The 24,057-nt window shown below is 43.5% G+C and overlaps 1 protein-coding gene across 2 annotated transcripts in view; it reads left to right on the plus strand.

The window, feature by feature from the left end:
- Positions 1–22,850, plus strand: part of LOC119964433 (cytochrome c-type heme lyase) — a 24,721-nt gene extending 1,871 nt beyond the window's left edge. Inside the window, exons 3-8 of one of the 2 annotated variants that reach the window (XM_038793907.1) lie at positions 591–730; positions 1,453–1,607; positions 3,989–4,137; positions 11,612–11,731; positions 19,216–19,302; positions 21,984–22,850. In XM_038793907.1, coding sequence (XP_038649835.1) covers positions 619–730; positions 1,453–1,607; positions 3,989–4,137; positions 11,612–11,731; positions 19,216–19,302; positions 21,984–22,185 — 825 coding nt within the window. In that variant the 5' untranslated portion in view covers positions 591–618 and the 3' untranslated portion in view covers positions 22,186–22,850. The remainder of the gene's footprint in view (positions 1–590; positions 731–1,452; positions 1,608–3,988; positions 4,138–11,611; positions 11,732–19,215; positions 19,303–21,983) is intronic. The other variant, XM_038793908.1, reaches the window with a different exon arrangement.
- Positions 22,851–24,057: the final 1,207 nt, after the last annotated feature.

Below are 24,057 nucleotides of genomic sequence, written 5' to 3' on the forward strand. Positions count from 1 at the left end.
CCCCCTTGATCTCTCCCCCCCTTGGATCAATCTCCCCTCCCCCCCCCCCCCTTGATCTCTCCCCCCGCCCCCCCTTGATCTCTCCCCCCCCCCCCCCTTGATCTCTCCCCCCGCCCCCCCTTGATCTCTCCCCCCCACCCTCCTTGATCTCTCCTCCCCCCCTCCCCCCTGCTCTCTCTCACTCCCCCCTTGATCTCTCACTCTCCCTCCCCCACCCCTTTGATCTCTGCCCTCTCACTCCCCGCCCCCCCTTGGATCTCTCCCCCCCCTCCCCCCTTGATCTCTCCCCCCTCCCCCCCTTGATCTCTCCCCCCCCCCTCCCTACCCCCTTTGACTCTCCCCCCCATCACCCCCCTTGATCTCCTCCCCCTGCCCCCCCTTGATCTCTGCCCCCCCTCCCCCCCTGATATCTCACTCACTCCCCCCCCCCTTGATCTCCCTATCCCTCCCACCCTGACATCTCCCCCCGCCCACCCTTGATCTCTTCTCTCCCCCCTCCCACCCTTGATCTCTCCCCCCTCCCCCCTTGATCTCTCCCCAGTAGGATTGTTGCTATTCTCCAAGTTTAAAGGGCTTGCCATGTTCCACAGATACTAGAGGCCTGAAGTCATTCAAAGAATGGGAGTATCCACATCAACGCTACCGAACAATGTTCAAGCAGCATCAGCTACTGCTACACCACAGGCAACATCACCTTCAGAATGTCCGATGCATCAAGCCAAGAAGGAAGGTAAATGTCTTATGATTGTAGGAACCTGAATTCTGGTATGTTTTATCTGAAGCTTTGAATGTGTTGCGCAGCCATGTTTTATATTAAGCAGATATTTGAGGCAAGGTTATTGAGAAGTTTAAGATATTCCTTGGATTCACTTTTGAGTCCCTTCAGAATGATGGCAACTAATTTAATACGTTATTTAGTACATTTAAAAGTATTGATATTCTTACACTATGGGTGCTTCAGACATCTGTGATATTAGCATTATAAATGAACAAGTATTTTTAACTCATTGGCCTGGGTGTTGCGCTGTGAATATTAATGTACAAATGTGAAGTGCTTTTTTTTTTGTTACTTTGCTGGTTTTGTGACTCTTTAAACTTTAAAAAAAAAATTCCAATTAAGGGGCAATTTAGCGTGGCCAATCTATCCACCTGCCCTGCACATCTTTGGGTTGTGGGGGTGAGACCCACGCAGACACGGGGAGAATGTGCCAACTCCACACAGACAGTGACCTGGGGCCAGGATTGAACCTGGATCCTCAACGCCATGAGGCAGCAGTGCTAACCACTGGGTCACCCTGCTGTCCAATGGCCCTTTAAACCTAACAAAGAACTTAGGTTTTATACTTAAACACAAACAACAGAATGTCAAGGCTACCACTGTGAAATAGCATTGATACAGATAATTGTAATGATTCAAATTGTTCACTTTGTTTACAACCTGTGTGCCATCAGGGTGTCCAATTAAACAAGCAACTACAACAGCTACCTCATCAGAGAATTCATCTTATGCTGTGCCTGCACATCAGGAGAGAGCATATGAATACGTGGAATGTCCCATGAAAGCAGGGAATAGACCACAAACAGATGATATTGATCCCAGCAATATGGTAAGTCTTTCAAATGTTAACATCTGTGTTTTTTCCCACTTGTAAATTCCTGTGTTTCACTGCTACCCTTCTGTAGACGTACAAACTGTGAGAAAATAAAATGTCAAGAAACCAAAAAAGCATAGATAATGTCAAATTACACATCCCAGTTTTTATTTCATGACTTAATACATTCTGATTCAGCAATATTTATAGTGTTTAGTAATGTGAGGCAAAAAATGCCTTGCTAATCATTTTACAAATCTTATGGGGCAAAGTGGATACTTTGAGTAGACTAAGATGTTTTTTTATCAAAATGTGATGCTTTAATTCTTCTCTATTTGCTTATGATAATCATTGATTGGTTGGAATCAGTGGTTATGGGGATTAAGGCGGGAAAATGGAGTTGAGGAATATCAGATCAGTCATGATTTCATCAAATTGTGGAGCAGACTCTTTTTGGCCAAATGGCCTACTTCTTATGGGTTGAGCAGTTGAAGCTAGGACCTAAAATATTTCACCGTGCTAGGCATATGAAAGAGATGTTGCACAGTGGTATGTATGGAACTATTTATGAATTCAACATACTGCACCTTCTAGTAAATTGGCTGCGATTCAACCAATTAAAAACAAAGGGCTACTGCCAACGGGAAAACTGTTGTGTTTCCCACTGACGCTGGCAGCGCTATTCAGGTTCTATTCAATGGCACATGGAAACCTTTTGGAGAGGGGTGGGTTTTGCACTGGCTTGAGAGGGGCGAGGCCTAAACTCACTGACATTGCCGCTCCTCAGAGATTGGGACACCATGTTTAAAGCCACCTTGATCTCAGAATAACACTTTGCCCCCCCACCCCTCCAGTCGCTGGCAAGGCGCTCTTTGCCCACCCCCCCCCCCCCCCCCCCCCCCCCCCCCCCCCCCCCCCCCGCCAGAAAATCTCTGGCACCCGCCTCCAAAATGTGATACCAGTTATGGGCTCACCATATTCCCCTCTCCCCTTCCTAGAACAGTAAGAAGTCTTACAGCACCAGGTTAAAGTCCAACATGTTTGTTCCAAACACTAGCTTTCGGAGCACTGCTCCTTCCTCAGGTGATTCATCTGGTGTTGTAAGACTTCTTACTGTGCTCACCCCAGTCCAACGCCGGCATCTCCACATCATGGCCCTTCCTAGAAAGTCCAGAAGAAAGCACTTCAGAACAAAGCACAGCCTCTTTAAAGAAAACTGCGATTAGAAACGACATCTGCTCAAAACAGGAAGCCTTTCAGAGTTAATGGACTGTGAAGAGCTACGTAAGCAAAGCTAATCCCTCGTTTGAAATAGCCTGGACCTATAAATCTTGTAAAGTGTAACCAAAAGAAATGCTGGAAAATCTAAGAAGGTCTGGCGGCATCACGTTTCGAGTCCAGATGACCCTTTGTAAAATGTAATGGACCCTGAAATTGGACTCCTCAACATGTCCAGAGGCTTGAAAAAATTCAAGGGAAATTAAATTGACTGTGAAAAAAGTACTGCAAAGGTTTCCAACACATCAGAAGGAAGACTTTCACCTTCGTGTGGCAGATCTTTGAACTTGACATGCTGGGAGAGAGATCGAAGGGTTCCAACACATCAGAGGAAAGACTTTTAACTACAATTTGACATACTGAAATAATTTTCAAAGCTACAGAGGGAAGACCTGCCACACAACCCCCATCCTGGGAAAGTCCCTTGACCTGAGCGCCTCAAACCCGAGACCCCCCCCTCAACACCCTGGAGGTTAAGTGTTGAGAGGGTAGTCACCCCCTTGTGATCCATCACCCCTTGGAGTCCACGGCACCTGGTCCCTGTTTGTCAGGATCAGGAGAGATTGGTGCCCACGGGGAGCACACCGAGAGGCTAAAGCATCCGGCCTCAAATCCAGTAACTGTAATTGAATGCTCATGCAGACCAGCTGTACGGGCGAGAACCTGATCGGGATGGGAGATGCTCAACTGGTTTGACGCCTTGTGAGAATCCTGATTTGGCCCTCTCGCCATCGTAAATCATAAGACTAGAAGAATAGGAGCAGAATTAGGCCACTCAGCCCATCGAGTATGCTCCGTCATTCAATCATTGCTCATATTTTCTCATCCCCATTCTCCTGCCCTCTCCCCATAATCCCCTGAATCCCGGCTAGAAGCCAAATTTAATTTCGGCTGGAATTAGCATTACAATAATGATCATGCAAAGGCATTTAAAACTTCGAATATTTCCCCTCGTTCAGGTTCAGTGTTGTGAAATCAATTCTTTGAGTGGCTGTATTTATCTTTTTGCCGATAGAAAAGATATACAAAATTCCTGCAGTTTGTTTTTGGTGGGGGTGGGATGGTGCATGAGGGGAGTTAGTAATTGTATGAATAAGAGCCTTATCATTTTTTTATAGATGCCACCACCTAACCAGGAGCCATCGCCGGATCAGCCGTACTCACTTTCTGTAGCCAGAGAGGAGTCTTCTATTCCTCGGACTTATTCAGACAAGCATTGGGTATATCCTTCTGAACAGATGTTTTGGAATGCAATGGTCAGGAAAGGGTGAGCAGACAAATATTTATTGTTGCGTAGACACTGATAGCATACCTATTGGAGTCTTTTGAGAATGTTACGAGCAGAATAGATGGTGGGGGAGGCGGTGAAACTGGTGGATGTGGTGTATTTAGATTTTCAGAATGCTTTCAAGATGGACCCACAGGAGGATGGTAAACAAAATTAGAGCACACTGGATCGGGTGGGGGGGGCGGTGGTAATGTACCAGCAGGGGCTGGTTTAGCACAGTGGGCTAAACAGCTGGCTTGTAATGCAGAACAAGGCCAGCAGCGCGGGTTCAATTCCCATACTGGCCTCCCTGAACAAGCGCCGGAATGTGGCGACTAGGGGCTTTTCACAGTAACTTCGTTGAAGCCTACTTGTGACAATAAGCGATTATTATTATTATATACTGGCATACATTAAGAAATGGTTAATGGTCAGAAAACCATGGTTAATGGCAGCACGGTAGCATTGTGGATAGCACAATCGCTTCACAGCTCCAGGGTCCCAGGTTCGATTCCAGCTTGGGTCACTGTCTGTGCGGAGTCTGCACATCCTCCCCGTGTGTGCGTGGGTTTCCTCCGGGTGCTCCGGTTTCCTTCCACAGTCCAAAGATGTGCAGGTTAGGTGGATTGGCCATGATAAATTGCCCTTAGTGTCTAAAATTGCCCTTAGTGTTGGGTGGGGTTATGGGGATAGGGTGGAGTTGTTGACCGTGGGTAGGGTGCTCTTTCCAAGAGCCAGTGCAGACTCGATGGGCTGAATGGCCTCCTGCACTGTAAATTCTATGAAAAGAGAGAGTAGGAATAAATAGGTCATTCTCAGGTTGGGATACTGCAAGGATCAATAATTGGGGCCCCAGCTGTTGATTTGGAAGTGGGGAACAAATATATTTCCAAGTTTGTGGATGACTCTAAACTAGGTGGGAATGTGATTTGTAAGGATGATGCAAAGAGGCTTTCATGAGATTTGGACAGGCTTCGTGAGTGGACAGGAACATACCAGATGAAATACAATGTGGATAAGTGTGAGGTTATTCACTTTGATGGGAGAAACTGAGGTGCATAGTATTTTTTTAAATGGTGAGAGATGGGGAAGTATTGATGTCCCAAGGGACTGTGATCCTTCACCAGACAGTGAAAGTGAGCATGCAGCAAATAATTAGCAATTCAAATGATTTATTGGCCTTTATTTGAAGAGCATTTGATTACAGGAGATGTCTTCTTTAATTGTTTAGAGTCTTGGTTAGGCCGCACTGGGCGGCACAGTAGCAGAATGGTTAGCACTGTTGCTTCAAAGCGCCACGGTCCCGAGTTTGATTCCCGGCTTGGGTCACTGTTTGTGTGGTGTCTGCACATTCTCCCCGTGTCTGCGTGGGTTTCCTCCGGGTGCTCCGGTTTCCTCCCACAAGTCCCGAAAGACATGTTGTTAGATGAATTGAACATTCTGAATTCTCCCTCCGTGTACCCGAACAAGCGCCAGAATGTGGTGACTGGGGGATTTTCACAGTAACTTCATTGCAGTGTTAATGTAAGCCTACTTGTGACACTAATAAAGATTATTACCTCCCGAAGGAAGGATATATTTGCTATAGAGAGAGTGCAGTGGAGGTTCACCACACAAATTCCTGGGATAGCTGTCCTGTGCCGAGCGATTGAGGAGACTGGGCCTATGTTCTCTCGAGTTTTAGAAGAATGCGAGGTGATCTCATTGAAATTTTTTTTAAATATAAATTTTGAGTGCCCAATTCATTTTTTCCAATTAAGGGGCAATTTAGCGTGGCCAATCCACCTACCCTGCACATCTTTGTGTTGTGGGGGCGAAACCCACGCAAGCACGGGGAGAATGTGCAAACTCCACACAGACAGTGACCCAGAGCCGGGATCGAACCTGGGGCCTCGGCGCCAGAAAGTAACAATTTTTATGGGGTTAGAGAGGGTAGATGTAGAAAGGTTGTTTCCTCTGGCTGGAGGTTCTAAACCAGAAGGTGGGCTCAGAATAAAGAGTCGACTATTTAGGACTCAGCTGAGGAATTTCTTCATTAGAATTCCCTACCTCTGAGTATTGTGGGAGCTCAGTCATTGTGTATTTTCAAATGTTCTAATCCAGAGATCGATACATTTTCGGATAATGACCTCAAGAGATATGGGAATAGCAGGGAAAAATGGCATCAAGGTAGACTGTCTACTTTTTCTCCTATTCATCCATGGGATGTTCCTGACTGGACCAGCATTTAGACCTCATCCTGCCAGCATTTATTGCCCATCCTTAATTGCCCTTCAACTGAATGGCTTGAGTGGTTGGGATCAATCCACATTGGGACATTTCTAGAGACATGTGGATTTCCTTCCCGAAAGGATGTTTTTACCACAATCTATCGCTAATTCCAGATTTTTTATTGAATTTGAATTTCACCACCTGCCGTGATACGATTTGAACCTGAGTCGCATTACCTTTCGATTTGGGATTACTAGTCCAGTGAGAGTACCATACAACACCGCCTCCCCACAGGAGTGAGCAGAAGCAGGCTTGAGGGGCTGAATGGCCTGCTCCTATGTTCCTATGGAGGGAACTGTTACGGAGCTTGAGTATTAGATGCCATTATTACTGTCAACCGTGGTTCAGCAAAAGAATGTCACCTGGCCACCTGACGGTTGCATATTAAATTCTGATTCTCTAATGTGAATCACGCAGCTACCCTTGGTAGATTTGTAATTTCTCTGAATAACTCAAAAGGAAGGAAATGCAGCTGGAATAATTAAAACTGACACAATATGGGCTCACCAACAAGATTTGTGTTCCTGATTGTCCTCCAGTTACTTCTTATAGGGGTGGGGATGTGCATAATTGACTGGGATCAGCTGTAATGCCTTGATAGTCATTGTCTATCCATTCATAGTGGCAAATGGTGGCACAGCACGGTAGCACAGTGGGTAGCACTGTTGCTTCACAGGTACCAGGTTCGATTCACAGCTTGGGTCACTGTCTGTGTGGAGTCTGCACATTCTCCCTGTGTCTGCGTGGGTTTCCTCAGGGTGCTCTGCTTCCTCCCACAAGTCCTGAAAGACTTGTTGTTAGGTGAATTGGACATTCTGAATTCTCCCTCAGTGTACCCGAACAGGCGCCGGAATGTGGCGACTAGGGGCTTTTCACAGTAACTTCTTTGCAGTGCTAATGTAAGCCTACTTGTGACAATAAAGATTATTATAGATTGCTGACACTCGGGAGAACCATAACTCTGCAAGACTTCCTGAGTGGAAAGGAAAAATAAAAAAATAGAATATGCAAATGTTAACTTTTACCCTATGTTGGCAGAACAGCACAGAAAGTGGCCCATTGGCCCATCGTGCCTGTGCCGGCCATCAAGCACCTATCCTAATCCCAATATCCAGCAGATGGTCTAGTCTTGTCTGCTATGGCATTGCAAGTGCTCATCTAAATGCTTCTTAAATGTTATGATGGTTCTTGTCTCAACCATCCTTTTCTGGCAGTGAGTCCTAGATTCCAATCACACTCTGGGTGAAAATGTTTTTACTCAAATCCTCTCTAAAAATCCTGCCCCTGAACAGTAAATATATGCCCCATGGTTATTGATCTCTCTACTGAGGGGAAAACCTTCATATCTCCCCTATCTTTGTCCCTCCATAATTGTATACACCTCAACCAGGTTCCCCCATCAGCCTTCTCTGCTCTAAGGAGAACAACCCCAACCTAACGAGCCTCTCTTCATAGCTGAAATGGTTCAGCCGAGGCAACATCCTGGCAATTCTCCTCTGCATTCTTTCTAGTGCAATCACATTCTTCCTATAGTGTGGCAATCAGAACTGCAAACAGTACTCTAGCTGTGACCTAATAAGCATTTTATACAGGTTCATTATAACCTTCCTGCTGTTATAGTATGTGCAGTGGCTATTAAAGGCAAGAATCCCATATGCCTTCTTAATCATCTTATCTACCTGTCCTGCTTTCAGGGATCTATGGACATATACCCCAAGGTTCCCCTGGTCCTCTGTGCTGTTGCTCGTTTTGGTGAGTGTGCTTTACACTCAATTGGCTCTGTTTTATAACCTTGCTCTAGAGTCGCCAGGTATCTTTATGATACGACCACAAGGTTCAAGTGCTGATCAATAACTCAGTACACCAGTTAGTAAGGTTCAAATCAAAACACATTTATTATATACACAGTCAATCGCTACTCATGCATAAAATACTACAGAACTAGACTATTTCTACCACTAAAGGCCAATACTTAGCTTTGGAAAAGGAACCCACTGGGTCAGGGAACAATGGCCTCTCGTTCGATCCTGAGACTGCAGGCTTCCAGCTGGTATGGACTAAGGGTTAGGAGCGCTTATCTCGTACCGTGCGTTGACTGGACACTTACTTGTTGGTGCAGCTGCAAGGCAGGTCTCTGTCAAGGGTTGTTTCGAGCTGCTGGGAGACCCTGCCAAGAAGGACGAACTGAACTTGGGGACTCTATTTTATAGTCCCCAGGGGCTTTGCGCCGTTTTGGGCGGACCCTGTACCTGGCTCTAATTGATTGGATCATGTTCCCAATCAATGGATTTGATTTCCCCAATACTGGGGCTGTTCCCTGATCGCTGGGTGGTCCTTAAGTGTCCGTTGGCTTCTTTTGTTTTGGACTCCTGCTGGCGCCGAGGAGTCTGGTTTTACCTCGGTCATCTCTAACTGTTTCTATTGTGCCTGAGAATCGCTCATTAATATGTAGATTACTGCCGGTTTCAGTGCTGTCTGCCTTCTGCAAATCGAATACACAGGAAAACTCTGCAAACTGCTTGTTTTTCTGAGACTGTCCATTTTTCCCTGCGTTCTCAGTGAATCTCCATTTTAAGTCGGGAAGTGGCCAACCCAGGTGGCTACAGTGCTTCCTAGCGTCCTACTGTTCATTGTGTACTCCCTTAATCACCTCACACTTTTCAGTGTTAAATTCCATTTACGACTCTTCTGTCTATCTGCCATCACATTTATGTTGTAAATATCTGTCCCACCACTAATCCAACATGGGTTTTATAATACTCAAACATAGAACATAGAACGATACAGCGCAGTACAGGCCCTTCGGCCCTCGATGTTGCACCGACATGGAAAAAATCTAAAGGCCATCTAACCTACACTATGCCCTTATCATCCATATGCTTATCCAATAAATTTTTAAATGCCCTCAATGTTGGCGTGTTCACTACTGTTGCAGGTAGGGCATTCCACGGCCTCACCACTCTTTGCGTAAAAAACCCACCTCTGACCTCTGTCCTATATCTATTACCCCTCAATTTAAGGCTATGTCCCCTCGTGCTAGCCACCTCCATCCGCGGGAGAAGGCTCTCGCTGTCCACCCTATCTAACCCTCTGATCATTTTGTATGCCTCTATTAAGTCACCTCTTAACCTTCTTCTCTCTACCGAAAACAACCTCAAGTCCATCAGCCTTTCCTCATAAGATTTTCCCTCCATACCAGGCAACATCCTGGTAAATCTCCTCTGCACCCGTTCCAAAGCTTCCACGTCCTTCCTATAATGAGGCGACCAGAACTGTACGCAATACTCCAAATGCGGCCGTACTAGAGTTTTGTACAACTGCAACATGACCTCATGGTCCGGAACTCAATCCCTCTACCAATAAAGGCCATCACACCATAGGCCTTCTTCACAACCCTATCAACCTGGGTGGCAACTTTCAGGGATCTATGTACATGGACACCGAGATCCCTCTGCTCATCCACACTACCAAGAATTTTACCATTAGCCAAATATTCCGCATTTCTGTTATTCTTTCCAAAGTGAATCACCTCACACTTCTCCACATTAAACACCATTTGCCACCTCTTACCCCAGCTCTGCAGCTTATCTATGTCCCTCTGTAACCTGCAACATCCTTCCGCACTGTCTACAACTCCACCGACTTTAGTGTCGTCTGCAAATTTACTCGCCCATCCTTCTGCGCCCTCCTCTAGGTCATTTATAAAAATGACAAACAGCAACGGCCCCAGAACAGATCCTTGTGGTACGCCACTCGTAACTGAACTCCATTCTGAACATTTCCCATCAACCACCACTCTCTGTCTTCTTTCAACTAGCCAATTTCTGATCCAAATCTCTAAATCACCCTCAATCCCCAGCCTCCGTATTTTCTGCAATAGCCGACTGTGGGGAACCTTATCAAACGCTTTACTGAAATCCATATACACCACATCAACTGCTCTACCCTCGTCTACCTGTTCAGTCACCTTCTCAAAGAACTCGATAAGGTTTGTGAGGCATGACCTACCCTTCACAAAACCATGCTGACTGTCCCTAATCATATTATTCCTATCTAGATGATTATAAATCGTATCTTTTATAATCCTCTCCAAGACTTTACCCACCACAGACGTTAGGCTCACCGGCCTATAGTTACCGGGGTTATCTCTACTCCCCTTCTTGAACAAAGGGACCACATTTGCTATCTTCCAGTCCTCTGGCACTATTCCTGTAGCCAATGATGACCTAAAAATCAAAGCCAAAGGCTCAGCAATCTCTTCCCTGGCTTCCCAGAGAATCCTAGGATAAATCCCATCCGGCCCCGGGGACTTATCTATTTTCACCTTGTCCAGAATTGCCAACACTTCTTCCCTACGCACCTCAATGCCATCTATTCTAATAGCCTGGGTCTCAGCATTCTCCTCCACAATATTATCTTTTTCTTGAGTGAATACTGACGAAAAGTATTCATTTAGTATCTCGCTTATCTCCTCAGCCTCCACACACAACTTCCCACCACTGTCCTTGACTGGCCCTACTCTTACCCTAGTCATTCTTTTATTCCTGACATACCTATAGAAAGCTTTTGGGTTTTCCTTGATCCTACCTGCCAAAGACTTCTCATGTCCCCTCCTTGCTCGTCTCAGCTCTCTCTTTAGATCCTTCCTCGCTTCCTTGTAACTATCAAGCGCCCCAACTGAAACTTCACGCCTCATCTTCACATAGGCCTCCTTCTTCCTCTTAACAAGAGATTCCACTTCTTTGGTAAACCACGGTTCCCTCACTTGACCCCTTCCTCCCTGCCTGACTGGTACGTACTTATCAAGAACATGCAATAGCTGTTCCTTGAACGAGCTCCACATATCCAGTGTGCCCAACCCTTGCAGCCTACTTCTCCAACCAACACATCCTAAGTCATGTCTAATGGCATCATAATTGCCCTTCCCCCAGCTATAACTCTTGCCCTGCGGGCAAGTACATCTTAAGTATCAGTGTGTAATTCAGATTAAATAATACAGGTACAGAGTACCTATATTCATTACTGATGCAGTACTATATCCTGGCTGTTGTAAGGGTTGAATAGGAAAAGTTCACAATTTTATATTCTTTAATTCAACATTCAATTCGCTCTGTATAGTTTTTTGTTTTGTTCAAGTCAATGGATTATTTGAACAGGGACAAAGCCTTGATTTAAAGTTATATCCTATATAATTATTTTACAGGTGGCGCTGGCGAAATGAAGATATTACAGCTAATGATATGTCGAACATTATTAAGATCCATAATCGGAACAATGAACAGGCCTGGAATGAAATACTCAAGTGGGAAGCACTCCATGCCAAGTTAGTTTAGAGTTCATAATAGATACATCTATTGAACAGCACAGAGGAAGTTGTCTGTTGCTGGAGTTATGAAATTAAATTGACATTGTAGTGTTCCAGAATCTGATTTATTTCATTACTGTTTCACTTAATTAAAGTGAACACTTGGAAGGGGTTAAATATGCACAATCTCAGAAGGGTTACGGTGTTTTTGGTTCTGAAAGTCCACATCAGTTCTGTGTGTTTGTTATTTCCACTTGCCTGTAATAAGACATATATTTTTTCATTTGAAGCATCAATACAGGGAATTTAAAAGGAACTGCCACGGATTTTACTTTTTGGCAAGATCTTTGAGACATTAATGATAGTACAGTGGAGGCTACACTTAGAACATAAAAAGGAGCTGGCAAAAGCGGTTTGGCCCTTTTGAGCCTCCTGCACCATTCAATAAAATAATGGCTGATCTTCTACCTCAATTCCACTTTGCTGCACTTAATTCCGTAGCCCTTAATTTTTTTTTCATTTGTTCATGAGATGTGGGTATTGCTGGCTGGGCCAACATTAATTGCCCATCCCTAATTGCCCTTGAAGGGGCAGCTTTCAGCAACGACTAAATCCCATGAATGAATAAAAAAAATTAACAATTCTTAAAATAAAAGGAAACCCTTTTTGCTACGAATTCACACCTTCTCTATCTCCAATTAAGCAATTTACAGGTCAAAAGTTACTTATAAATGAAGTTAGCAAACACAGGGATACTTGTCATACACTTGTAAAGAGATTTCTTGGAAAGACTGCTTGGAGAGAAACCCTTTCAGGAAACAGCTTTCAGTTCCTTCTGTCTTTGTCAGACTACTGGTCAACCTGACAGCATTTGGCAAAAACTGCTGCTCAACTTAACTCCTTCCTTGCAGACTGCCAAACCTACATCAAACTGCAAAACTACAGACAGACCTGGCTTTCATCATTAGTTACATCATCTTTACCCCACTCCGATCCCGTGACCTGCTTACCTACATCTGAGCACAATTTCTCAAATTATCTTTATCTCCAGAGAGTATTCAGCAATCGTAGCAAAGTTCCACTCAGTCTCTTTGTAAACAAAAACATGGTTGGAATGAATGATCTCACTTTTACAACATTTTCATTGCACCTTTTGCAGACATACCACCTGCCTGTATGTTAAACCAGGATTTTAAAAAAAAATATTGCTGCAAAAGATACACATATACCTTAGCTGAGGCTGCACATAGCCCCGTTTTTTACAATGGTGATGATCAACCATGATCATAATGAATGGTGGAGCAGGCTTGAAGGGCCAAATGGCCTGCTCCTGCTTCTAAGCTCTGTTTTTCCAACATTCATCACACCTACTTTTTCCTTTGACCTATCTCTTCTAAAAATTAAACATATTGGAATATTTCATTCCCAACCTTGGTCACGCTACAGACATGTCTCTGAAATGACTATTGGATCAAACCTAATAATTTCTACTGGTACTTTAATTCAACTAATACATTATGACTGCCTTGTGCATTCAGAAATATGGTGTTTTTTGCTTTAACTTTTTATTAATTTTCCCTGGTGTCCCCTTCGTCACCAACGCTCTCTGTCTCTTCCAGATCTACTAAATTTTATTTAAAATGTCGCTCTCCTCTAGAACCTTGACATTTCCCTTGCTGCATTGTGAGAAGTCTCTGCTCATATGATTTCCTCTGTTTTCCAGATAATTAAATGAACTAAAATATTATCATCTGGAATTCTTTGAGCTATTGAATTCTGTCTGGAAGCTACAATCTTGGCAGTGACTGAAATTGGTTTTCAACATCGCAACTGACTGACCAGTCAACCATGTTCTGCAGGCACACACTCATCACACGCTTGATTTATTCATCATGCTCTAAGCTTGCTCGTTATCAACTCCCAGGTACACTTTTTAGTCAGCTGTGATGTTGAAAACTGATGGCTTAAAATAGCATTGTAATAGAAGCAATGAAAACTGGGAAGATTGTGGTCTTAATCTTTTTGCTGACAAATGATTTATGTAAATAAGTTCTACTGTAATAGTTTGTTAAAACTCCTTTTCAGTGCTTGCAACTTTGGTAGTATCAAAAGCATACACACTTTGAAATTTAGTCCTGCAACCATTTGTAATACTCATTGCAAGATATACTGTTAGCTATTATTAGGTTATATAAATGCAAAGACAGGAGCAAGAGTGGACTGTTCGGCATTTCAGTTGTGCGGCACAGTTCAATATAAACATGGTTGACCTTCAACATCAACTCCACCTTCCTGCTCTATCCCCACATCCTTTAATTCCCATTGTATCTAAAAAATATAATATACTCAATGACTGAATCTTCACAACTCTCTGGGGTAGAGAATTCCACAGACCCCCAGCCCTTTGAAGAAATTTCTCTTAATCTTTGTCCTAAATGACCAACCACTTATTTTATGATTGAGCCCAATTTCTAGACTCCCAACCAGGGAAACATACATCCACCATCCATCCTATCAAGACACTGAAGAATTCTTTTTTTAAATAATTTAGAATACCCAATTATTTTTTTCCCCAATTAAGGGGCGATTTAGCGTGGCCAATCCACCTAACCTGCACATCTTTAGGTTGTGAGGGTGAAACCCACATAGACACGGGGAGAATGTGCCAACTCCACACAGCCAATGACCCGGGGCCGGGATCGAACCTGGGTCCTCAGCGCCGTAGGCAGCAGTGCTAACCACTGGGCCACCATGCCGCCCGACACTGAAGAATTCTATATATTCCAATCAGGTCACTTTCTAACCAAGTTCTAGGGAATGTGATATTTGTCTGGCGAATTTCTCATTGAATAATCCCCTCATCCCAAAAATCAGTTTGGTGAACCTTTGTTGCATTCTCTCTAAGGCAAGTATACCTTATCTTAATTAAGGAGACCAAAACTGCATATAGAGTCCAGGTATGGACTCACCAAAGCCTGATGTAATTGTAGTAAGATTTCTTCACTCACAGTGTTGATAGTTAAATTCTTCACCCGGTAGTCTGGCTCAATAAAATGAGAGATGGATTTGTAGGCATAGTATCATTTAATAATAACTAACTTGCAAGGCTGGCCTACTGGGAGAACTCCAGGACACACAGCCGCCTCCTGTGAGTTCCACAGTAAGTGAGACAGAAGACAAAAGGGTTTCTGCTGATGTATTCAAACTCACAGTAAGAGTCACATATAAGCTTCCCATTGGTCATTCTATACACCTCCTGACCTGGCCCTATATCCTAATTGGTCACTTTGCATTGTAACCCCAGCATCCTTTTCACCATGCGGCCACCCTCCCCCGATGGTTTCAAACAGGCTTTTGCTAAATCTCTTTGTCCTTTATCTGTGAGCCCCCTACCATCGGACCGGCCCTACTATCTATCCTATCTTAACTAATAATTCTAATTTTATCACATTCATTTATTCATTTCCTCAACAGCCTTGATTACAAAGGGAATGGAGTATATCGTACGAGTTGCTTTTCTAATTGCTTGCTTGTACCTGCATGTTAACTTTCTGCGATCCGTGAACAAGGACACCCAGGTCCCTCTAAATACCTACATTTCCCAGTTTTGTGCTGTGTTGAAGATATTCTGGTTTTCTAAAATAAAAACACAAACATTAAATAGATCTGGCAGTATCTGTGGAGAGAGAAACAGAATTGAACATTTCAGGTCTGTGACCTTTCATCTGAGCAGAGCTTTTAAAATTTTTCTTACTAAAGTCGATAACGTGACACTTCCCCACGTTGTGTTTCATTTGCCGTGTTCTTGCCCACTCATTTAACCTGTCTGTACTACTTGTAAGAATTGTTCACATCTATTACAGTGTAATCAGCAACTTTAAAACGTATGAAATGAAAATCGCTTATTGTCACGAGTAAGCTTCAATGAAGTTACTGTGAAAAGCCCCTAGTCGCCACATTCCGGTGCCTGTCCGGGGAGGCTGGTACGGGAATCGAACCGTGCTGCTGGCCTGCTCAGTCTGCTTTAAAAGCCAGCGGTTTAGCTCCCTATGGGTTGGGACAGACAGGCTTATATATACAAATTTTCCCACGTATAGCCAATATCATATAAATCGTGTTAGACCTTGAGATAATATCCCAATATCAAGTTTGTTTCCATTAATTCACTAATATGGAACATCTGATCTAAGGCACACACATTAATGTTAGATTGGAATTGTGTTGTATCTTGTTTTTAATATTCATAAATAATTGCTTTCATATCTTAGATTACTGTGCAGTCAGTTATTTTGCAGTCAGTATGTGTAATGGTTTTTTAAGATTAAATTGTTGAATATTTAAGAGTTAAATACAGCTGATGTTGGGGATCTGAGATATAAACAGAAAATGCTGGAAATAAGTACTCTGCTGATCAAGAACGAAAGGGCACAGATTATGTGCAAAAGAGACAAATGTGATGTAACAAACAACTTTTGCACAACGAGTGCTTCATCTCTGGAAGTGTGGTTGAGGCAGGCTCAATCGAGACATTCAAGAGGACATTGACATTGGAAGATTATTTGAATAGAAACAATGTGCAGGGATACAAGGAAATGGCACTAAGCCACAATGCTTGTTTGGAGAGCTGTGCAGACACGATGGGCTAAATGGTCTCTTTCTGCACTGTAACAATTCTGTGATTCTGATTCTGATATTTTGCACCGAAATGAAGAGAGTAAGTTAAAGTTTCAGGTCGATCACGTTTTGTCAGGAAGCAGCTGGTCACCAGCCTGAAAGGTTAATTCTGTTTCTCTCTATGCTACAAGACTTGCTGAGTATTTCCAGCATTTTTGTTACTAATTGCAGAATATTTAACTAGACTGTAGTGCAAAAACCTCTTTGTTACAGGGAAACGAGAACAAGTTTGTTCATCAAGTTGGACTCCTAGAGATTGCCCCTTTAGGGAATAATAATGTTTGCAATATCATTTGTGGAATTAGGGGCAATTCCCTGTATGTGTATTTAATTTATTCAAAATCCTGAGAGAATCAATATCAGTTCAAACCAATACATTGTTTTTTATTCATTCATTGGGTGTTGAAGTTGCTGCCGCTGCCAACATTTATTGCCAATCTATAATTGTCCTTGAGTAGGTGATCGTGATGTGCCATGAACCATTGCAGTCTTTGCGGTGTAGTTAGGCCCACAGTGTTAGGTGGGAGCTCCAGGACATTTGGTCCAGCTATGGTCAGGATGACATCTAGCTTGGAGGGGAGCTTGCAGGTGGTGCTGGGCGGCATGGTAGCCCAGTGGTTAGCACTGTTGCTTCACAGCGCCAGCGAACGGAGTTCGATTCTTGGCTTAGGTCACTGTGCGGAGTCTGCACGTTCTCCCCGTGTCTGCGTGGGTTTCCTCCGGGTGCTCCGGTTTCCTCCCATAAGGCCTGAAAGACGTGCTTGTTCGGTGAATTGGGAATTCTGAATTCTCCCTCAGCGTACCAGGCGACGGAGTGTGTGGCGACTAGGGGATTTTCACAATAACTTAATTGCACTGTCAATGTAAGCCTACTTGTGACACTAATAAAGATTATTATTATTGCCATGCACTTGCTGCCCTTATTCATCTAGGTTGTAGAAGTTGTGGGTTTGGAAGAAGTATTGGCGAGTTGCTGCAGTGCATCTTGCAGATAGTACATGCTGTTGCCACTGTGTGTTAGTGATGGACAGAGAGAATGCCAATGTGGTGGATTGGGTGTCAATGAAGAGGGCTGCTTTGTCCTGAATGGTGTTGAGCTTCTTGAACTGCACTCGTCCGGGCATTCATTTGATCAACTCCTGACTTGTGCCTTGCAGATGGTGGACTGGCCTTGGGAAGTCAAGTGGTAACTTATTCGCTGAGAATTTGACCTGCCTTTCTAGCCATTATATTTGTGGCTGGTTTTGTTGATTCAGTGATAGTAATGCTATTGAAGGTTATGGGGAGGTGTTCTTTAATGGGCTGAGGGCTTCGCTGGCTAGGCCAGCATTTATTGCCTCATCCCCAATTGCCCTTGAGGCAGTGATGGTGAGTTGTTGCTCTAGTCCATGTGGTGTCGTATACCCACAGTGCTGTTAGGAAGAGAGTTCCAAGATTTTGGCACTGCGATAGTGAAGAAATGGCGATGTAGTTCCAAGTCTGGATGGTGCGTGACTTGGTGGGGAACTTGAAGGTGGCAGTGGCCCCATGTATCTGCTGCCTGTCCAGGTGGTGGAGATCACGGATTTGTAAGGTGTTGTCAACGGAGCCTTGGTGAGTTGCTGCAGTGCATCTTGTAGATGGCACACACTGTGTCAGAGGTGGAGAGAGTGGATGGTGAAGTTGGGCAATCAAGCAGGCTGCTTTATCCTGGATGCTGATGAACTTCGTGAGTGATGTTGGAGCTGCACCCATCCAGGCAAGTGGAGAGTATGGAATTTAAGGGGCAATTTAGCATGGCCTCCATCCTTTGTAGTATCCTACGTCTTCTGCCATTTCTTGATATCACATGGAGTGAATTGAATTGACTAAAGTCTGACATCTGTGATACTGGGGATTTCAGGAGGAGCACAATGTGGGTCATCCACTTGGCACACGTGGCTGAAGATGGTTGCAAATTCATCAGTCTGTCTTTTGCAATGATGTACTGGGCTCCTCCATCATTGAGGATGGGAATATTTGTAGAGCCACCACCAGCTGTTTGTTATTTAATTGTCCACCACATTCACATCTGATTAGATTCTCGAAAATAAAAGCAAAGTACTGCAGATGCTGGAAATCTGAATTAGAAACAGAAAATGCTGGAAAATCTCAGCAGGTCTGGCAGCATCTGTGAAGAGAAAAAGAGTTAATATTTTACGTCCAACTTTCTCACTCCACAGATGTTGCCAGACCTGCTGAGCTTTTACTCATTTTGTTTTATTTGATGGTTAGATTCTCACTTGAAGAGGGTCATTACTTGATGCCCAGTTGGCATGAATGTTACTTGCTACTTAGCATCACAAGCCTTTATGTTGTCGATGTTTCGTTGCATAGACTGCTTTAGTATCTGAAGAGTTATGAATGAGACTGCGCGCTGTGCAATCATCCATCAACATCACCACTTCTCTAATGTCCTTGAATTTTTAAGCTCCTTTGCACTCCTGGTCATCATTTGTAAAATCGCTTACTTGGCTGAATTAATGAGACATTGCAACACATGGTGTCACATGGGAAGGAATTCTATTACCTTTGAATTACCAAAGTATTACCGTTGGAACTCGATCGCAATTTAAAATGTATTCCAGTCATTATCTTTGTCTCGTTCAGCTGTTCTTTCCAAGAATCCTAATTTAATGTGAAATCCTCGTATTTTCCAGTAAAACTCTAGGTTCGCACAGCATGAATTCAGTCACACTGCTGCATAATATTCTGGGTAGTCAATGCATGTCATAAAGCTTGTAAGAGCCTTATTGGGCTATAATGTCAATTTAGTTAAATATTTGATACACATTTTTTTGGTGTTTTAGGGAATGCCCCTGCGGACCTTCATTACTCCGCTTTGCGGGGAAAGCTAAGGAATATTCACCAAGAGCTCGGATTCGTTCTTTAATGGGGTATGTAATGAATTGTAATGTAATGAATACTTAATATAGTTAGATTATTGTCTGTCTTAATATAGTTAGATTATACAAAAATTGGACACTTTTTAAATGTCAAATAGTCATAGGCTGTGTGATCTTTTTGAGGATGCAAATAAATTGTGCCATGGTGTTTTGGGGTGAAATAAGACTGACCTGGGGGTGTGCGTGGTGTTGGTGGGTGAAGGACAAGGCATGCAAGAGAACTTGGTAACCAGCCGGTTGAAATTCTGCTGTGCTCTAGTATCATTCAGAGTTAATTTACCTTGAATCCAACCTAGTTGCACCACCAGTTATACTTACTCAAATGCTGTCGCTGGTCCTCATCAGTGATACCATAGATCTGGCTCTTAATCTTTTAAGGGTAGCACGGTGACGCAGTGGTGAGCACTGCTGCCTCACGGCGACGAGGACCCGGTTCGATTCAGCCCCGGGTCACTGACCGTTTGGAGTTTGCACATTCTACCTGTTTCTGCATGGGTCCCACCCCCACAACCCAAAAAGATGTGCCGGGTAGGTAGATTGGCTATGCTAAATTGCCCCTTGATTGGAAAAAATAGTTGGGTACGCTAAATTTATTTTTTAAAACCTTGTAATTTGTCTGTGGCACCTTTACTTAAGGAGAGGCGGTGTCGTAGTGGTATTGTCACTGGACTAGTAATCCAGAGACCCAGAGTACTACACTGGGGTGTCAGGTTCAAACCCTGCCACTGCAAATGATAAAATTTGAATTCAATAAAAATTTGGAATTAAAAGTCTAATGATGACCATGAAACCATTGTCAATTATCGTAAAACCCACCTGGTTCACTAATGTCCTTTAGGGAAGGAAATCTGCCGTCCTTGCGTGGTCTGGCCTATATGTGACTCGGACCCACAGCAATGTGGTTGACTCTTAACTGCCCTTCAAGGGCAATTAGGGATGGACAATAAATGCTGGCACAGCCTGTGATGCCTACATCCCATGAACAAATAAACAAAAAAGAGTTTTAGACCTTTTAAGGGTGAGGGAACTGTACACGTAAGCCTTTGGTTTATCATTGTTTGGGACATGCATGATCATTATAGAACAATCTAGTTTGATCACTCTATATTAAATTAAGTGAGCTGGAGGTCCATAAGACGGAAGGAGTCAGAAATAGGCCACTCTGCCCATTGAATCTGCTCCCCATTCAATGTGATCATGGCTGACCTGATGTAATCCTCAAGCCCACTTTCTCGCCTGATCCCTATTACCTTTGATTCCCTTCCTGATTAAAAATCTTGTCTATCTCAGCCTTGAGGTGTACAGTCCCCGGTAGTAGGCCTTGAATACTTTGTTGACGTTTTTTGGTTCGGCTATCAGTCCACCTCTGCTGTCCTTCGCATGTTATTTCCCTTGTGGCTGCCTGCTTTCTCAGCTGGTGAGCCAGCAGGCAGCTAGCCTTCTCTCCTTGTTCATAAAAGGTCCCCCATGTCTGGCGGAGCTGGTGCACTGCCTTTCTGGTGGATAGCAGGTTAAAATCCATAATCCATTTGCAGTTTTTTCCTCTCCGCCAGAAGCTCTATGGTCGCGATCTCAGCATATTTTCTGTCACTTCCAGGATGGAGTCGATCAGTTGTCTAGCTGCCTTCACTTCCCTAGCTGTTCGAGCCTTGTACGCTGTTCTATTAACTCCAGACTCTATTAACTCCAGACTTCTTGGGGTTCATTTCTCTCGTTTCCTTAACTAGCTGGAGTTTAGATTTCAGGCATTTGTTTACTTAACTATTACTACGCAGTATGGCTTTTCTTCTCGCAAGGCTGAGAGAGATGTTCCCTCTTTAGCCTTCTAAAGCCAACTGCCTCTACTAGAGTTGTGAGAGCTGCCTTCTCTCACGACCTCTCTCCAACTGCAATAAAATCAGCTAAACTACAACTTAAAAACTTCTCTACCTTACAAGGCTCCATTTGTGAAACAATCACTTCTGGTTTATTTACTCTTCACACTGTAGCCCTCGAAGCACAATAGAATCACAGTTGGAAGTGAACCAATCCCCACACATACAAACATCTTTGTCCAGCAGGAATCTAACCATAGGTTTTGCCGTTCCAGGCACAGAAAAATTAATTTAAGCCCATTTAAAACTACCTTATTTCTAATTTTACCAGTACAAATACCATTAAACTACCGTTATATTCCTAACACCAATCGACATTCCGAAAACAGATTATCAGATCATTGTCATATTAATGTTTGTGGGAGCTTGATGTATGCTAATTGGCTTTCACCTTTCCTACCTTGAACTATGACTCTATTTCAAACATACTTAATTAGCTTCAGAACACTTTGAGACATCAGGTGGTGGCATGAGTCTTTTCCTTGTCTGAAGAAGTAGAAAAGCAAGAAAAAGTGTTGAAAAGAAACAAAGTAATAAATGACTTAATACCTTCTCATGTTCCTAATTGAATTAACAAAAATGCTGTTGAGCTTAACAAGTAGCACACCATGAATTTGGTGTTTTATACGGAGGCCCAATGGCGTGCAGGGAAGTGAGCCGCTAAGACATGGCATCTGGTCACCTTTGCTCACGACTAACGACAACACATAAGTTGTAAAATTCTACACGTATTTAATAGAAACCTGTTTTTGTAAGGCGACTGTGAAAACTCAATTGATTATTTTAAACCCCCGCTAGGTATGAACTACCCTTTGATCGACATGACTGGATTGTGAACCGTTGTGGAAGAGAAGTGCGATATGTGATTGATTACTACGATGGAGGCGAGGTTGACAAATCAACATACCAGTTCACTGTTCTAGATGTACGTCCTGCTCTGGATTCCTTTACTGCAGTGTGGGACAGGGCAAAAGTGGCATGGTGGCGTTGGACTTCTTAACCTGCATTTGAATTGTAGCATTTACTGCACTTGAGCCTATGGATATCATATCTTTAAATGTTTTAAAATCAAAACCGAATAATCTATAAGTAACAACTGGACAAGCTGAAACCTGCACCTTAAAAATTCTGAACTATTTAAAACCATTCTGATCATTGCTGTGGATGCGGTTGGTCTTAATTCCAGACATGATAAATGGCTTGTATTATTTATGTTGTGCTGTATTCTATGCATTTAGTTTCTGTGATTGCTGATTGGGAATAAGCAATCTCAAATCATTTATTTTGAAGATATAGTCCGGGAATTAACTTTTGTCTTGAATGCTCCAATGTATTAATTTCAAAAAGTATTAAAGTCAGCAAATATTTCATTTTCTTTTGAGTTTGAACAGCTTGATGGAAGACTGGGATGATTGTAGCCATTAGACATTTCGGTGCAGTAGTGCTTGGGAATTATGGGGCAATACGATGAATCCAATGCTTTCGCTCAACTTTAGGACTGACCAGCTGCATTCCACAATGAAGGTGGGAATGGACTAATTGTAGTAATTTTCCTGGTGCATCAGAGTTTGAATGTGTTCTGAAAAATAAAGATGCAACAGCAAAATCCTTCATTAGCTTCTCTGTTAGATGGGGAGATATTTGTTGCTAGTCATCCTTGATGTATTTAAGTTTTGTTTGGTGTTCTTAATATTTTCTTAATGGCAGGCAACGGACTTGATACAATTATCTGAAATAGATGTTCCCGTGACTTTACTCAACCATAGTGGATATTGCAGAAGCTTCAGTTACTCCAACTAAAATAGTCAAAACCAAAATTAAAATTTTTGCATTCCTTACACCAATGTTCTAGGTTAGCAATTCATTCAAGGTCTTAATTAGCTTTGACTTTTTGTTTATTATTTCCCAGGTTTATTTTCTGGGGAGATTGATGCTCTGGGAGCATTGGCCACCCTCGTTATGATTGAGTGTGTAATAAACAAACCCGCACAGCTGAAAATTTTTTTTCCCCTTAAGTACAAAAATCATTTTAACTGTATTCTCCGTTCAAACTTTCAATGAACTGTTCCCACAGAGTTTTCAAGATTAAAATAGTAATTTTTCTTTTTAACAAACAATTTTATTGAGGTAGTTTTTGGCATTGTAAACAGTTACAGACATCAACAGAAAGAAAGCAAAAAAGGCAAAAATGTGCAAACATCCACGTATAGTTAATACTTCAGTCGTAACCTACTGCACAAGCCCGCCCCTCTCTCACCGGTACTACCCGTCAATTTATCTCTCCTACTCTACTCCCCCCCCCCCCCCCCCCCCCATCCCATCCCCTGGGCCCAGTGAACGACCTTAAATTGTTACGGTCAAATTTACCCTACTCAGGGCTTCTGCCCACAGCCCGTCCTCCATTTCCCTGCCTAGCTCCTCCTCCCATTTGAGTTTCAGCTCCTCCGTCTGGGACCCTTCCTCCCTCATGAGCACCTTATAAATACCCGAGACTCTACCCTCCCCTTCTTCCCCCCCCCCCCAGAGACTATTCTGTCTTGGATCCCCATTGGTGGGAGGCATGGGAAGGATGGGACCTGTCTACGGACAAAGTCCCGCAACTGTAGGTACCTAAAATCATTTCCCCTTACCAGACCAAATTTCTCCTCCAAGCTCCTCAAACTCGCAAAGCTCCCTTCCAGGAACATATCGCCCACCCTCCCCACCCCCGCCTGCCGCCATGCTCGAAACCCCCATCCATACTCCCGGGGGCAAACCGATGGTTGTCGCAGATTGGCTCCCAGACCGGCGCCCCCATCTCCCCTACATGCCTCCTCCACTGGCCCCATATCCGCAGGGTCGCCACCACTATCAGGCTGGTGGAGTACCTGGC

This window comes from Scyliorhinus canicula, chromosome 4 (genome assembly GCF_902713615.1).
Source record: "Scyliorhinus canicula chromosome 4, sScyCan1.1, whole genome shotgun sequence".
Lineage (NCBI taxonomy): Eukaryota > Metazoa > Chordata > Chondrichthyes > Carcharhiniformes > Scyliorhinidae > Scyliorhinus > Scyliorhinus canicula.